This window comes from Chionomys nivalis, chromosome 1, assembly GCF_950005125.1.
Source record: "Chionomys nivalis chromosome 1, mChiNiv1.1, whole genome shotgun sequence".
Lineage (NCBI taxonomy): Eukaryota > Metazoa > Chordata > Mammalia > Rodentia > Cricetidae > Chionomys > Chionomys nivalis.
Genome location: NC_080086.1, coordinates 66,180,581 through 66,198,885, shown reverse-complemented (window position 1 = coordinate 66,198,885; position 18,305 = coordinate 66,180,581). Strand labels below are relative to the sequence as shown.

The following is an 18,305-nucleotide window of genomic DNA, read 5'->3' as shown; positions in this document are numbered from 1 at the left end:
ATATCATGCCAGCCAGGAAGCAAAGGAAGAAAATGCTTTGCTCACCAGCTTGCTGCCAGCCCCTTCCTCCTTTATTCTTTTAATTTCGTCCTAGTACTCAGCCTCTGGGATGTGCCACCTACATTCTGGGGAAGTTACCCCTTAGTTAATCTGTAGAAATGTGATATAGACACACCCAGAGCTGTGATTCATTAGCATCCTGGGCACTTCTTCGTCTGGTGAAGTTGAAAGTCAAGATCATCCAGCATACTTCAAACATGTAAGATCTTTGCTGACTTTGTCCTAGCGGAATATTTTAACAATGATGCTTAACTGGTTTGCCCTTCTCCTTTCAACTCTACATGTTTAGATAAGAAAGAAGCCTAGAAGAAGGGAATAAATGAAACGGTCCTCTCATGAAAGAGGAGAAACAGCGAAGTGTAGGCCATCGTGCTTTAGTCAGGGTCGTCTAGAACTGTGTATGGGTAATAGACAGCTTTAGAGCATGCCTCTTGTTCCACACTCACAGTTCAAGGGGGAATTTCTTCCAGTGAGCTTTTGACATTGTCTCTGGTTTCACTGATCTTTATTTTAACATTTGAAGCTTTTTCTCTTTTACTGGATCTCTGCTTTTGGAAGTACTGGAGGAAAGTTGCATTGACGTGACCATTGACTGTATAGATTGTGAGTGTTTATTTCACTAGCTGTTGGTTTCATTGCACTTTAATGAGTTATGTGATATTAAATTCCTAGTGAATAAGGCTTTTTCCTACTCTCTGTCAACGTGTTTTGGAGCCTTTGTACAATTCCTAAAGGAGTTTCCTCTTCATGGCTCCCTTCTCAAGCAATCCAGAAGGGAAAATGAAAGAAATGGAGAGAATATGCTCATTTTCTTAATATATGAATATTTTGTTTTCCCAGCAGTAATTTTTGCATTTATCTTTTTCTTACAATCTAATGAACTCAGAATAGATTTCTTGGTGTCAGAAGGTTAATTATTGATGAGACTAGCTTATGTTAGCATTTTATGTTGAATTTTTCTGTAGCCATTTTTTATGAAATGTGTAGTATTTTATTTTGCTAAGAAATTCAGGCCATTTCACTTTAAATTTTCCTTAAACCATGGGGATCATATTTAATTGAAAGTGTATCTTGTAACGAAGTAGCTACCCCTCTTCCTGTTATAGGTTGCACAGCTCTGATTCCATTTTCATTCATTGCACCCAGCTAAGACTGACATTGTTACCCCAATTACTTGTGGGGAAACTGTGTCCAACCAAAGATTAATTAGTGCTTTTCAGGTTGAATGAGTGTAAAGCTAAAATTTGATCCAAAGTTGATGGGAGCCAGAACCTTGCTCCTCTTCATACTTGTCTTATTTTACTGTAGATGCTCATAAATGGACAAGTTGCTCATGTGCTGTTCTCCCAGAGTGAGATTATTTAAAGATCTGCTTAAATTCACAAAGAAGCTCTTAAATGAGTTTCTTCTGAGAATCACCTCAGGGTTTTAAGTATTCTGAAATGAAGCATTTGTTATTGGCAGAGCATAAAGAAGCAGAACACCTACAGGATGTATTAGCTCAAGAAAGCAAGAAGTCACGGCAGCTAATGAGGTGTTTGGGAGGAGAAGTAGTACTCTTACGAAGGAACTGACCAGTTAGGAGCTGAGTAATAAGTCCTACATTGGAGTTAAAGGAGCTGGCTGGCAGACAGGCAGGCGTCGGCACCATTGTGTTTTGTAAACCTTTTCCTATGGCTGTGGTGTGTTTTTTTCCAAACCCACTTAATTTTTTATGAGGTTTGTAAAGGTCTTGAATAAACAATTGAGATTATACAGGTTTTCCTGGAAGCTTTGGTTAATATTTTAATATGCTCTACTTTGTCACTTTATTAAATAGCTTATTGGAAAGTTTGAAAGAGGGGTTTCTTATTTTCCTCCCCTTACCCATGTTCTAGTAGTTAAAACTCAAATTTCAAAATTAGCTTTCAGTTTAGTGGGTTTTCTGCTTGTATCTGCCAGTCACCCTTGGGTTGCTATCTAGCATCTGGGAGTCTTCTGCAGTCCAGAGGGTGTCTCTTGAAAATGAACCCATGATTGCCAATGCATGGAGAAAGAGGCTTGGAGAAAGGGCAAGGGGAATTGGATAGGGTCAGAGAACAGGAACCAGTAGAACTTTGGAGATTACCTCATCATGATCTTTTGCTCTTTAATATTTGAGCCTGATTTGTTGGCATCGAGGTTGCCATCTGGTAAAATGGCAAGCACGACAGAGACTGAATACCTTCAAAAACATTTCTGTGTTAATGGGCAGGCTGAATGAAATTGACTTGTAACCTGAACAGGAATTATATAGAGAAAAAGGAAATTTTTGTGCTTTGCTGAGAGTGTTCACTCTGTGGAAGCTCAGAGGGCAGTAGTTGTTCTTTTTAAAATACCTCGTTGCTTTTGTTTTGACTTGTAAAGCAGTTGAGGAAATGTCCAGTCGCTGTGCCGTGAATGTGGTGAGGCTCACCCAGTGATCCCCGTCAGTCTTGGGAAGCTTCTGTAGCTATTACAGCCATATAACCTTTCTTCTAAAATCAGATAGGGCTTAGCATTTACTCTGCTCAATTTAACATTTAATTGCCTGCTCCCCTTGATGTGCTTCAGTAGGAAGTGAACTTTTACTTCTTTCTGTGGACAGAATTACTCGGTTTAGAAGAAATTCATGTGATTCTGTAGAAGACGTGAGCAATAAAATATTCTGTATTCATAAAACACATCTTAAGAACATATGCCCAATGACTTTTTAAACCACTTTTCCATATTTAGCACTGTAGGAATAAAACCTTTAAATGTTTTGAACTTGCTGAGCACTTAATGCAAGCTAGGAGCTGTGCTGCATAGCACTGGTTTTTATTTTTTTTTTTTGACTCAGTGATTAAAATAATCTTAGTTTGCACATGGTAAAATGGAGAAAAAGGCAAAAATCAGTGTTTTAGGTCATGTTTTATTTGTGCACTCATTAATGGTTTAAATCCTCATCCTTTATTGTCAATTTTAATTCAAAAGATGCAGATTTTTTTTGTGTGTGAAGCAAAAGCGTTTGCCAAGTGGTAATGGAAAGTACTGAGTGCTTAGTACTCAGACACAGGAAACTGTTAAATATGAAGACTTTCTTTAAATGACTCTTACAGGGCTGCCCCTCACCAGCCTTGTTTGATATATATTGGTAAATTAAAAAGATTCTGAGCCAGGTATGCGACACATGCTATAATACCAACAACCAGGAACCAGAGTAGAAGGCTGACAAATTGGGGACCAGTCTGTGCTTGTCGTAGTTGGGATTTCTATTGCTGTAAAAAGACACCATGACCATGGCAACTCTTATAAAGAAAACATTTAATTGAAGTGACTTGCTTACAGTTTCAGAGGTTCAGTCATTTATCATCATGACAGGGAGCATGGCTGTATACAGGCAAATGTGGTACTGAAGTAATAGTTGAAAGGCCTACATCTGCTGTCAACAGGAAGTCAACTGAGACACTAGGTGGTATCCTGAGCGTAGGAAACCTCAAAGTCTACCCCCACAGTGACACACTTCCTCCTACAAGCCACAACTCCTAATAGAGCCTCTCCCTATGAGATTGTGGAGGCCGATTATACTCAAACTACCCAAGGGCTGTATAGTGAGACCTGCAATTACTGGGTATAATGTTGCACACCTATAATCTTACTGCTCAAAAGGCCCAGGCAGAAGTATTGGTGCAAGTTTGAGTTCAGGCTGGGCTACATGGTAAAAATCTGTCTTTAAAAAGAGACTAAAACAAAATTTAAAAAATAAAAAGAAAATAAAGATTTTTTTTTTTGGGAGGTATGGTTGTTTAACACTAATGTTGAACTTATCTTCTCTAGTCACAAACTACTGTAAATTTTGGAGAAAATGTGAAACCATAGCATTGTCCAGTGAAGGAGGTACTTCAGTCAATGTTTGTTATATCGGTAGAACTATAATTAAATAAGCAGAATACAAGATAAATGAGAAAAGAGAACTCTCATAAAAAACACCAAACCTCATTAAGTTACTCTTGGTTGTTGGCTAGTTGTTAAGCTCACAGGCAGAGAGATACTATGCAGGATTGGAAGACAATTGCTGCTGAAGGCTGTGAACTGAGCAGACATTCCAGAAGTTGCCAGACAGATTCCTAGAAGATTGTGTTCCTGGAGAAAACTGGTGAAAACTATGCTGTTTAGCTGAAATTCCGGAGGGCAATGCATAGGAACTAACAACAAGGCTCCCAGAGTAAAGGCAAGATGAGCATAGATCCCATAATAATAAAGTTAAAAACAAGTTTAACCAAACCAATCTGCCGGTCTAGCTGCTTGCTAGAGCAAAATTTCAAACTCTGTTGAGGCTGAGAAGTTTATCTGGAGACTGTATAGCATCTTACCTGCAAAGTATGCGTACAAACCAAGACTTTCTAAAATGCTATTGAGAAGGAAAAACTGACTTACAATAAAAGTTTGCATAGTTGATAGGTCCAGGTCCTGAGATGATTCACATGTTGGTGTTAACATAAGAAAGCCAAAGAAAGAAACAACAGCAAATCTTCAGGGTAGGTGTCTTAAGGTTTCTGTTGCTGTGAAGAGATACCATGACCAATCTTATGAAGGAAAACATTCCATTGAGGTGGTGGATTACAGTTTTAGAGGTTTAGTCCATTATCATCATGGGGGTGGGGATGTGTGCATATGACTAGGATTATGGCAGTGTTCAGATAGACATGGTTCGGGAGAAGTAGCTGAGAATCTTACATCTTGCAGGCAACAAACAAGAAGTGGTCTGTGTGGCACACTGAGTGAAGCCTGAGCATATCTGAGACCTCACAGCCTGCCCCCACAGTGACACACTTCCCCCAACAAGGCCGTACCCACTCTAACAAAGCTACACCTCTTAATAGTGCCTATATGACTACACAGAGTCTACGTGCACACTGTGGGCCTCTCTACTCTCAGTGTTTTAGGAGAAGAGAAGGCAGTACAAAAGCATCATTCTAGGAAGTTGTACTCAAGATGCCTCCATACCAGAGAAGATGCCTTACTCCGTATTCTGCGAGGTCATAGAGACATGTTGTACATTGAAAGAACATTTTTTTGTAGGTAAATAATGGTAAGGTTGCTGATGCTGAATGTAGAGAAAAAGAAATCTTAGTGGATTTGGGATGTTGCTCAGTTGGTAGAATGCTTACCTAGCACACATCAATCCCTGGGTTCATTCTTGGCACTGCCTAAAGTGTGAATACGTGGGCAGTAGAGACATGAGGATTAGGAATTCAAGACCACTCCTCAGATTAATAGCTAGTTTGAGGTCAGCCTAGTCTACATGAACCCTGTGTTTAAAAAAATAAAAAGATTATTTTATTATTTATTAAAAAATGATAATTGCTACTTAAAATAAATAATTATTTAATTAAAATAAAATATTATTTATTTAAAATAAATAATTATTTATTAAAAATAAAATGATAATTTTAAAGTCTTATTATTTATTAAAAAATTAAAGGACTTTCTTTGTTCTCTAGAACAAAGGCACATTGGGCATAGTAAGAATAACAGTGGAATTCTTATAGATGTGATAGGGCCAGAGGACAATAATTGAAACTTCAGAAATTTTGGAAGAAAAATAGGTTATACTTATATAGTTATCAGTATATATTTAGCGTAAGTATATTACACACACACATACATGCACACACACACACATATGCACACACATACCCACCCAAAATTAAATACTCACCATTAATTGTGATACAGTAACTGGAACCAGCCTTGACGTTGAGCCCTACACTAGATGCTTTCTGTTGGACAGTTGGCAACAGTGCACTGCAGGGTGGCGATCCCAGAGAAAGAAGATAATCAGAACTCCACAATCTTCTGCTGTTGAACCCTGAAGAATGGCAGTGCTGTTGTCCTAGGAAGACTGTGGCTAGAGCTTGGGACAAAGTGACTGCTGTGTCCAAGGAAGTAGTTTAGTGCTGAAGAAGCCATCCGAGGGATGGAGTGTGAAATGAGCATTGGGATTCTTGGGAAGTTGCAGCTCATGTTTCAACATGTGAAGTAAAATCTATGAGATCAGGCAAACATAATAGTAATAAACAAACACAAAACTACCAATGTGCAGAAGGTGAGTAATTACCAGGACTCATACAATGAGGGGATGTGTTCAAACTCCACTTATCCCCAACCGCCAGTAAAGACACCAGAAGAGTAGCAAGTTAGGACCTATGTTAAGCATTGGCCTCCACATTCACATGTTGGGGGAAAGAAGGGGATAATTTGCTGTTTAAAGAGAAGAAAGCTTAAAGATGTGATTCAAAATAATCTCGTTCCATGGCAGGCCACGACAGGTTCCATAATAAGGGAAGTGTGGCATAGGTGTGACTATAGGTGGCATGGTATGGCTGCAGGTTGACATGAAGAACGGCCTGTTAGATATTTATCTTAGCATCATTTTCTTTTCTTTTTCCTCTTTGTGGTAATAGAGATGGATCCCTCGTACAATACTTACAGTGTACATAGCTTAATACCAATAATCTCCACTTCTGATACAAAGTAGGACAGCAGTTAATGCTGTCATCCAGGAGCACAGACTGTGTTTGTAATGGTAGTGCTTTGAATGCTTTCATAAAGATAGTTAATTATTAATTTTAAATCTGTTTTTAAAATTAGCTTAGAATTAATTTGTGAATCTCAACTTTTTTAAGAAAATAAAATTCACCTTTTTAATTACATTTTGGAGGCCATTTTTGTTTTGAGTTTACTGACAAATCATAAAACAGTAAGTACTGATTTATATCTAGAGACTATTGCTAGAATTTATAAAGAGTTTTCTTGGAAGATACTTTTTCAAATTTATTTTCTCTGTAATATTCTTTCTCAGTTCATTTTTGAATATTGCTTCTCTAGTGTTAATTCTTAAAATATTCTTCTTGGCTCCATAGTTGGGTTTTGTAAATATAACTTACTGTTCTAATTACAATTACAGGTTGAATTGGAGTCACTATTAATTGCTGTTAGCATATGTTTAATTCCAAGGCTGTTAGGTTTATGAGTATTATGATAGAGAGAACTTTAAAGAAATTCTTAATTGAAGAATAGAATAAGTTATTTAAACTTTCATATCTGGGGATGCCCACAGTTGGTAGGGTGCTTGCCTAGAATGCACAGAGACCTAAGTTTGACCCCCAGCTTAGCATGGCGGTGCATACCTACAACCCTAACATTTAGGAGGTTGAGACAGTAAGATTAGAAATTCAAAGCCATCCTTAGCTACATAGCAAGTACAAAGCCATTCTGGGATATATAAGATACTGTCTTAAATAATAAACAACTAAATGAATTGATTTACATGGTATTTCATTTTAATCCACTGATTTTCTGGTTTACATGTTTGTATTTCAGGGAAAGGTAGCCCAGACAGCTTGTATGTCAGCTTGCAAGCATTTAGCCACATCCTTGATGCAACTGTTGCTGGAAGCAGAAGTAAGGCAGCTCACTTTGGGAGCATTACAGCAGTTCAACCTGGATGTCAGAGAATGTGAACGTAAGTCAATGAACCTTTTTTGCTTCCTTGCTTTATAAACTTACATTGCCACTGGTGTAAAGAAAAACCAAAAAGTTTTAGGTCTGTTATGTCAGTATTCCTCATGGTTTCAAAAAATATCTGGATGAGAAAGGTATCTTTTTTTTTTTTTTTTAGATTCTAATTTTTAATTAATTTCTTTTTTTTAATACATAAATATTTTTTTTATTCTTTTTTAATTAAAATTTCCAACTGCTCCCCGTTTCCCATTTCCCTCCCCTCCTCCCACACATTGCCCCCTCCCCCCATTCCCCTCCCCCATCCCCACTCCTCTTCTCCTCCCCCCAGTCCATTCCCCCTCCCTCTCGATACTGAAGAGCAGTCCAAATTCCCTGCCCTACAGGAAGACCAAGGTCCTCCCACTTCCATCCAGGCCCAGGAAGGTGAGCATCAAAACAGGCTAAGCTCCCACAAAGCCAGTTCATGTATTAGGATCGAAATCTAGTGCCATTGTCCTTGGCTTCTCATCAGCCTTCATTGTCCGCCATGTTCAGAGAGTCCAGTTTCAACCCATGCTTATTCAGTCCCAGTCCAGCTGGCCTTGAAGAGCTCCCAATAGATCAGTTCCACTGTCACAGTGGGTGGGTGCACGCCTCGTGGTCCTGATTTCCTTGCTCATGTTCTCCCTCCTTCTGCTCCTCATTTGGACCTTAAGAGCTCAGACCATTGCTCCAATTTGGGTCTCTGTCTCTCTCTCGATCTATCGCCAGTTGAAAGTTCCTGTGCCATTCTCCTTGGCCTCTCGTCAGCTCTCATTGTCCGCCACATTCCGAGAGTCCGGTTTTATCCCATGTTTTTTCAGTAGCAGTCCAGCTGACCTTGGTGAGCTCCCAATAGATCGGCCCCACTGTCTCAGTGGTTGGGTGCACCCCTCATGGTCCTGACTTCCTTGTTCATGTTCTCTCTCCTTCTGCTCCTCATTATAACCTTGGGAGCTCAGTCCGGTGCTCCAGTGTGGGTCTCTGGCTCTATCTCCATCCATCGCTAGATGAAGGTTCTATGGCGATATGCAAGATATTCATCAGTATGATTATAGGATAGGTTCATTTCAGGTTCCCTATCCTCAGGTGCCCCAATGAACTAACTGGGGACATTGCCCTGGGCATCTGGTAGCCATTCCAAGTTCAAGTCTCTTGCCACCCCTTAGGTGGCTCCCTTACCTAAGGTATGAGTTTCCCTGCTCCCCTATCCAACCTTCCTTTATCCCCAATCACCCCGATTCCCCCAGTTCCCCTCATCCTCTCCTTCACACTTTTCTCTCCCCATCACCCCTCATCCCCATCCCACCCCACCCCCAAGATTCCAATTTTTTGCCCATCAGTCATGTCTATTTCCCATAGCTGGGAGGATATCTATATGGTTTTCCTTGGGTTTACCCTCTTGTTTAGCTTCTTTAGGATCACAAATTATAGACTCAGTGGCCCCTATCCATGGCTAGAAACCAATTATGAGTGAGTACATCCCATGTTCTTTTTTTTGGGTCTGGGTTACCTCACTAAGGATCGTATTTTCTATTTCCATCCATTTGCATGCAAAATTCGAGAAGTCATTGTTTTTTACCGCAGAGTAGTACTCTAATGTGTATATATTCCACAATTTCTTCATCCATTCTTCCATTGAAGGGCATCTAGGTTGCTTCCAGGTTCTGGCTATTACAAATAATGCTGCTATGAACATAGTTGGACAAATGCTTTTGTCATATGATAGGGCATCTCTTGGGTATATTCCCAAGAGTGGTATTGCTGGGTCCAGGGGTAGGTTGATCCCAATTTTTCTGAGAAACCGCCACACTGATTTCCAAAGTGGTTGCACAAGTTTGCAGTCCCACCAGCAATGGATGAGGGTACCCCTTTCTCCACAACCTCTCCAGCAAAGGCTATCCTTGGTGTTTTTGATTTTAGCCATTCTGACAGGTGTAAGATGATATCTCAAAGTTGTTTTGATTTGCATTTCTCTGATCGCTAAGGAGGTTGAGCATGACCTTAAGTATCTTTTGGCCATTTGAACTTCTTCTGTTGAGAATTCTCTGTTCAGTTCAGTGCCCCATTTTTTAATTGGGTTAATTATCCTTTTAAACTCTAGTTTCTTGAGTTCTTTATATATTTTGGAGATCAGACCTTTGTCTGTTGCGGGGTTGGTGAAGATCTTCTCCCAGTCAGTAGGCTGCCTTTTTGTCTTAATGACAGTGTCCTTTGCTTTACAGAAGCTTCTCAGTTTCAGGAGGTCCCATTTATTCAATGTTTCCCTTAATGTCTGTGCTGCTGGGGTTATACATAGGAAGCGATCTCCAGTGCCCATATGTTGTAGGGTACTTCCCATTTTCTCTTCTATCAGGTTCAGTGTGTTCAGATTGATATTGAGGTCTTTGATCCATTTGGACTTGAGTTTTGTGCATGGTGATAGATATGGGTCTATTTCCATTCTTCTACAGGTTGACATCCAATTGTGCCAGCACCATTTGTTGAAGATGCTTTCTTTCTTCCATTGTATACTTTTAGCTCCTTTATCAAAAATCAGTTGTTCATATGTTTGTGGGTTAAAATCCGGGTCTTCTATACGATTCCATTGGTCGACTTCTCTGTTTTTATGCCAGTACCACGCTGTTTTCATTACTGTAGCTCTGTAATAGAGTTTGAAGTCATGGATGGTAATGCCTCCAGAAGTTCCTTTATTGTATAAGATTGTTTTGGCTATCCTGGGTTTTTTGTTTTTCCATATAAAGTTGATTATTGTCCTTTCAAGATCTGTGAAGAATTTTGATGGGATTTTAATGGGGATTGCATTGAATCTATAAATTGCCCTTGGTAGAATTGCCATTTTTACTATGTTGATTCTCCCAATCCAAGAGCAAGGGAGATCCTTCCATTTTCTGGTATCCTCTTCAATTTCGTTCTTCAATGCCTTAAAGTTTTTGTCAAATAGATCTTTCACTTCCTTGGTTAGAGTTACCCCAAGATATTTTATGCTGTTTGTGGCTATCGTGAAAGGTGATGATTCTCTTATTTCTCTCTCTGCTTCCAGATCCTTTGTGTATAAGAGGGCGACTGATTTTTTGGAGTTGATCTTGTATCCTGCCACATTACTAAAGGCGTTTATCAGCTGTAGGAGTTCTTTGGATGAGTTTTTGGGGTCGCTCATGTACACTATCATATCATCTGCAAATAATGCAAGTTTAACTTCTTCCTTTCCAATTTGAATCCCCTTTATCCCCTTATGTTGTCTTATTGCTATTGCTAAAACTTCGAGAACTATATTGAAGAGGTATGGAGAGAGTGGACAGCCTTGGCGTGTTCCTGATTTTAGTGGAATGGCTTTAAGTTTCTCTCCATTTAATTTGATATTAGCTGTCGGCTTGCTGTATATAGCTTTAATTATATTTAGGTATGACCCTTGTATCCCTAATCTCTCTAAGACTTTTATCATAAAGGGATGTTGAATTTTGTCAAATGCTTTTTCAGCATCTAATGAAACGATCATATGGTTTTTTTCTTTCAGTTTATTTATATGATGGATTACATTGATAGATTTGCGTATGTTAAACCAGCCCTGCATCTCTGGTATGAAGCCTACTTGATCATAATGGATAATTTTTCTAATGTGTTCTTGGATTCGGTTTGCCAGAATTTTGTTGAGGATTTTTGCGTCGATGTTCATGAGTGAGATTGGCCTGTAATTCTCTTTCTTGGTTGGGTCTTTGTGTGGTTTTGGTATCAGAGTTACTGTAGCTTCATAAAAGGAATTTGGCAATAACTCTTCTGTTTCTATATTGTGAAATACATTAAGGAGAATAGGTATTAGGTCTTCTTGGAAGTTCTGGTAGAATTCCGCATTGAAACCATCTGGTCCTGGACTTTTTTTGGAAGGGAGGTTTTTGATAACAGCTTCTAATTCTTCACGACTAACAGGTCTATTTAGGTTGTTCACCTGGTCCTGGTTTAACTTTGGTAAATGGTATTTATCTAAAAAAGCGTCCATTTCTTTTACATTTTCCAGTTTTGTGGCATACAGGCTTTTGTAGTAAGATCTAATGATTCTCTGAATTTCCTCTGTGTCTGTGGTTATGTCTCCCTTTTCATTTCTGATCTTATTAATTTGCAAATTCTCTCTCTGCCGTTTGAATAGTTTGGATAGGGGTTTATCAATCTTGTTGATTTTCTCCAGGAACCAGCTTTTTGATTCATTGATTCTTTCAATTGTTTTCTGTGTTTCTATTTTGTTGATTTCAGCCCTCAGTTTGATTATTTCCAGTCTTCTACCCCTTCTAGGTGAGTCTGCTTCTTTTTTATCTGGAGCTTTCAGGTGGGCTGTTAAGTCTCCAATGTGTGCTTTCTCTGTTTTCTTTAAGTGGGCAGTTAGTGCTATGAACTTTCCTCTCAGAACTGCTTTCATAGTGTCCCATAGGTTTGAGTATGTTGTTTCTTTATTTTCATTGTCTTCAAGGAAGAGTTTAATTTCTTTCTTTATTTCTTCCTTAATCCAGGTATGGTTCAGTAGTTGACTATTCAGTTTCCATGAGTTTGTAGGCTTTCTGGGGGTAGCATTGTTGCTGAATTCTAGCTTTAATCCATGGTGATCTGATAAGATACAGGTGGTTATTAATATTTTTTTGTAACTGTGGATGTTTGCTTTGTTACCGAGTATGTGGTCGATTTTTGAGAAGGTTCCAGAAGCTGCAGAGAAGAAGGTATATTCTTTCCTATTTGGGTGGAATATTCTATAGATGTCTGTTAAGTCCATTTGATTCATTACCTCCATTAATTCTCTTATTTCTCTGTTAGGTTTCTGTCTACTTGACCTGTCCATTGGTGAGAGAGGAGTATTAAAGTCTCCTACTATTAATGTGTGCGGTTTGATGGCTGCCTTGAGTTTTAACAATGTTTCTTTTACGTACGTGGGTGCTTTTATATTAGGGGCATAGATATTCAGGATTGAGACTTCATCCTGATGAATTGTTCCTGTTATGAGTAGAAAATGTCCCTCTCCATCTCTCCTGATTGATTTAAGTTTGAAGTCAACTTTGTTAGAAATTAGTATGGCCACCCCTGCTTGTTTCTTAGGTCCATTTACTTGATAAGCCTTATCCCAACCCTTTACTCTGAGTAAGTGCCTGTCTTTGTGGTTGAGGTGTGTTTCTTGTAAACAGCAGAATGTTGGATCCTGTTTTCGTATCCAATCTCTTAGTCTGTGCCTTTTTATAGGAGAGTTGAGTCCATTGACATTAAGTGATATTAATGACCAGTGGTTGTTAACTCCGGTCATTTTTTAAGTTGTAAATTTTGTGTGTTCCCCTTCTTTGTGTTGCGCTGGTGAAGGGTCTCTAGTTGTCTGAGATATTGTGGTCATTGTTGGACTCCTTGGTTAGTGATTTTCCTTCTATTACTTTCTGTAAGGCTGGATTTGTGGCTACGTATTGTTTAAATTTGTTTTTATCCTGGAAAATTTTGTTTTCTCCATTTATAGTGAACGAAAGCTTGGCTGGGTATAGTAGTCTGGGCTTGCATCCATGGTCTCTTAGTTTCTGCAGTACATCTATCCAGGACCTTCTGGCTTTCATGGTTTCCATAGAGAAGTCAGGTGTAAGTCTGATAGGTTTACCTTTATAAGTAACTTGGCCTTTTTCCTTTGCTGCTCTTAGTATTCTTTCTTTATTCTCTATGCTTTGTGTTTTGATTATTATATGGCGAGAGGATGTTTTTTTTTTTTGATCCAGCCTATTCGGTGTTCTGTATGCTTCTTGAACCTTCATAGGTATATCTTTCTTTAGGTTGGGAAAGTTTTCTTCTATAATTTTATTAAATATATTTTCTGGACCGTTGAGCTGCGCTTCTTCTCCTTCTTCTATTCCTATTATTCTTAGGTTTGGTCTTTTTATTGTGTCCCATATTTCCTGAATGTTTTGTGATGAGAATTTGTTGGCCTTGCTGTTTTCTTTGATCAGCGTGTTTATTTTCTATATGGTATCTTCAGAATCTGAGATTCTTTCTTCTATCTCTTGTATTCTGTTGGTTATGCTTGCTTCTGTAGTCTCTATTCGTTTACCTAGATTTTCCCTGTCCAGCTGGCCTTCTGTTTGTGTTTTCTTCTTTGCCTCCATTTCAGTTTTTAAGTCTTGAACTGTTTCCATTATCTGTTTGATTGTTTTTCCTTGGTTTCCTAGGGTATCATTCACTGATTTACTCAATTCTTCAAACTTTCTGTTATACTTCTCATCCATTTCTATAAGGGCATTTTTTACATGTTGTTTAAGGGCGTCAATCACTTTCATAAAGTCAATTTTATCTACCTCTTCATGATTAAGGTGTTCATGTCCACCTGTTGGGAGGTCGCTGGGTTCTGGTGGTTTCATATAGTTTTTCAGATTGTTAGGTGAATTCTTGCATTGGCGCCTGCCCATCTCTTTCTCCGAATGCTCCCCTCTGGATGTTCTTTTACCGGATCAGGTCTCCTTGCCTACTGATGTACCTTCCCAGTGATGGCTCTCTGCAGTGCTAGCTCTCCTGGTGTTCTAGTGATGTCTCTCCTTGCTTGTTGCAGGCAGGCCAGTGAAACAAAGGAAGTCTCGCCTGCCTACTTGCCCTGAGGATTTGCCCCCAGCGCCAGACAGACTGAGCTGGATGGTGTTATGTGCCCAAAGAGGAAAGGGGACAGAAGGAAGAAGGGTTCTGGATGCAAGCTGGGTGGGACAAGAAGAGAGAGGCAGTATGCGGGGTATAGAGCCCCTGCAGGGAGCCCAGGGAGTATAGGGAGGGGGATGAGGAACTTCAGAGTTCCCTTTCCAGGGCTGCTTCCGCTGCCGCTGGTCACAAACTCACCGCACTGCTGTCTCTCCTGGTGCCGAGATCAGATCTCCTTGCAGGTTGGGTAGTTCGTAAACAAAGCGCCTACCTTGGTTGGTGCAGGCGGGCCAGTGAAGCAAAGGAGGTCTCGCCTGCCTGCTTGCCCTGAGGATTTGCCCCCAGCGCCAGACAGACTGAGCTGGATGGTGTTATGTGCCCAAAGAGGAAAGGGGACAGAAGGAAGAAGGGTTCTGGATGCAAGCTGGGTGGGACAAGAAGAGAGAGGCAGTATGGGGGGGGTAGAGCCCCTGCAGGGAGCCCGGGGAGTATAGGGAGGGGGATGAGGAACTTCAGAGTTCCCTGTCCAGGGCTGCTTCCGCCTCCGCTGGTCACAAACTCACCGCACTGCTGTCTCTCCTGGTGCCGAGATCAGATCTCCTTGCAGGTTGGGTAGTTCGTAAACAAAGCGCCTACCTTGGTTGGTGCAGGCGGGCCAGTGAAGCAAAGGAGGTCTCGCCTGCCTGCTTGCCCTGAGGATTTGCCCCCAGCGCCAGACAGACTGAGCTGGATGGTGTTATGTGCCCAAAGAGGAAAGGGGACAGAAGGAAGAAGGGTTCTGGATGCAAGCTGGGTGGGACAAGAAGAGAGAGGCAGTATGGGGGGGTAGAGCCCCTGCAGGGAGCCCGGGGAGTATAGGGAGGGGGATGAGGAACTTCAGAGTTCCCTGTCCAGGGCTGCTTCCGCCTCCGCTGGTCACAAACTCACCGCACTGCTGTCTCTCCTGGTGCCGAGATCAGATCTCCTTGCAGGTTGGGTAGTTCGTAAACAAAGCGCCTACCTTGGTTGGTGCAGGCGGGCCAGTGAGACAAAGGAGGTCTCGCCTGCCTACTTGCCCTGAGGATTTGCCCCCAGCGCCAGACAGACTGAGCTGGATGGTGTTATGTGCCCAAAGAGGAAAGGGGACAGAAGGAAGAAGGGTTCTGGATGCAAGCTGGGTGGGACAAGAAGAGAGAGGCAGTATGGGGGGGTAGAGCCCCTGCAGGGAGCCCGGGGAGTATAGGGAGGGGGATGAGGAACTTCAGAGTTCCCTGTCCAGGGCTGCTTCCGCCGCCTCTGGTCACCTGAGAAAGGTATCTTACAGGACACTTTGTTTATTTTTATTTTTTTATGTTGGCTTTAAAAATATGTTTTAAATTGAAATATAATTAGGTCTATTTCCCCCTCCCTTTTCTCTCTAGCTTCTTCCAACTTCCCTCCTTTGAAGTCTTGCCATGATCCCTACAACTCACAAGTTGAAATTCTCTTTTTCTTTATTATTGTTACATACGTATGTGTACATATATACAAATATGTATAAATATAATCTGCTGAATATGTTTTTGTTGGTGGTATATATATGGTTTCAAGGCTCCCTGTTCTGAACTGACCAACCAATAAGAGAGCTCATCCTGAGGAGAGGCTAATTCTTCTCCTAAAGATCATTAGTTACCCATAGTTCATTGTTTGAGTGTGACCTCTAAGATTTTCCCCATACCTTGTTAACATGTTTATTTGATATTGTCAATTGTTTTGGTCAAAAACCTGTACTCCAAAAGTTGGAAAAATCTAAAAGAAACAGACAAATTTCTTGATAGATACCATATACCAAAATTAAGTTAAGATCAAATAAACAATTTAAAGAGATCTGTAGCCCCTAAGGAAATAGAAGCAACCATTAAAAGTTTCTCAAGCAAGAAAATCCCAGGACCAGATGATTTCAGTACAGAATTTTACCAGAGTTTCAAAGAAAAGCAAATACCAGTACTCCTCAAAGTATTCCACAAAGTAGAAACTGAAGGAGCATTTCTAATTTTTTCTTTAGGCCACAGTTGCCCTGATACCCAAGCCACTCAAATACTAAACAAAGAAAGAATTACAGACCAATGCCCCTCATGAACATTGATACAAGAATACTCAGTAAAATACTGGCAAACTGAATCCAAGAACACATAAAAAAGGCCACCCACCATGATCAAGTAGGCTTCATCCCAGAGATTCTGAGATGGTTCAAGATATAGAAAATCTGTCAATGTAATTCACCATATAAACCATCTGAAAGAGAAAAACCACATGACCATCTCATTAGGTGCTGGAAAAGCCTTTGACAAAGCACCTCTTTATTATAAAAGTCTCAGAGAGATCAAGGATACAAAGAACATGCCTAGATATAATAAAAAGCAACCCATAGCAAATCAACAGTCAACACCATATTAAACAGAAAGACACTCAAAGCAATTCCACTAAAATCAGGATCAAGACAAGACTGTCTGCTCTCTCTATATCTATTCATTATAGTATTTGAAGTTATAGCTAGAGCAATAAGACAACAAAAGGAAAAAAGATCTCAGAGTATGCTGGTTGCAGATGACATGACAGTATACCCCAAAAATTGACCCCAAAAATTTTACCAGGAAACTCTAAAGCTGATGAACACCTTTAGCAAAGTAGCTGGATACAAGATTAAATAGGAAAAAAAAATCAGTAACCCTCTTATTTACAAATGATAAAAGGGCTGAGAGTGAAATAAGGGAAACAACTCCCTTGATAGTAGTCACAAACAATTTATATTTATATCTTATGGTAACTCTAACTAAGCAAGTGAAAGACCTGTATAACAAGAAGTTCAAGTCTTTGAAGAAAGAAATTGAAGATATCAGAAGATGGAAAGACTTCCTATGCTCATGGATCAGTAGGATTAACATAGCAAAAATGGCCATTTTACCAAAAGAAATAAACATATTAAACAAGTACTTATCAAAATTCCAACACAATTCTTTACAAACCTTGAAAGAACAATACTAAAATCCATAGCTACAAAAGTCCTATAAAATAAAAAAAAATGCTGGAGGTATCACCATCCCTGATTTCAAGCTCTACTACAGAGATATAGTAACAAATACAGTATTGTATTGGCATAAAAACAGGCACATTGAATTGAAGCCCCAAATATAAATCTGTGGACACTTGATTTTTGACAAAAAAAAAAAAAAAAAGCCAAAATTATACAATGGAGAAAATAAAGCATCTTCAACAATTAGTTTTGGCATAACTAAATGTTAGCATGTAGAAGAATGCAAATAGATCCATATCTATCACCCTTCACAAAATTCAAGTCTATATGGATCAAATACTTCAACATAAATGCCGTTCCACTGAACTTGATAGAAGAGAAAGCGGGGAATCCCCTTGAATGTATTGGCATAGGAGACAACTTCCTGAATAGAATACCAATAGCACAAACACTAATATCAATAACTAATCAATGGGATCTCATAAAACTGAAAAGACTCTATAAGGCAAAAGACACTGTCAATAGGACATAATGACAAACAACAAAATGAGAAAATATCTTCACCAATGCCACATCCAACAGAGAGCTAATCTCCAAAATATATAAGGAACTCAAGAAACTGGATATCAACAAACCAAATAATCAAATAAAAATGGGGTATAGACCTAAACAGAAAATTCTCAGCAGAATAATCTAAAATGACAGAAAAAAAAAAAACCCACTTACGGGAATGTTAAACATCCTTAGTGCCATCAGGGAATGCAAATCAGAGCAACTCTGAGATTCTATCTTATAACTATCAGAATGGCTAAGATTAAAACCACAAATGACCACTCATGCTGGAGAGGATGTAGAACAAGGGGAACTCTCCTTCACTACTGGTAGGAGTGTAAACTTGTACAGCCACTTTTGAATCAGTCTGGCAGTTTCTCAGAAAATTGGGCTTAATCTGCTTAAGGTCCAGCGACATTACTCTTCAGCATATTCTCACAGAATGCTCAATCATACTACAAGGACACTTTATCAGCTATGTTCATATTTGCTTTATTTGTAATTGCCGGAACCTGGAAGCAACCTAGATGTCCCTCAACCA

The 18,305-nt window shown here is 39.7% G+C and overlaps 1 protein-coding gene across 3 annotated transcripts in view; it reads left to right on the top strand.

Annotated features, from left to right (window-relative positions):
- The window catches only part of Exoc6b (exocyst complex component 6B), a 514,534-nt gene that overhangs the window by 333,151 nt on the left and 163,078 nt on the right, over positions 1-18,305 (top strand). For all 3 annotated transcript variants that reach the window (XM_057789522.1, XM_057789516.1, XM_057789518.1), the window contains one exon: positions 7,426-7,567. In XM_057789522.1, coding sequence (XP_057645505.1) covers positions 7,426-7,567 — 142 coding nt within the window. The remainder of the gene's footprint in view (positions 1-7,425; positions 7,568-18,305) is intronic.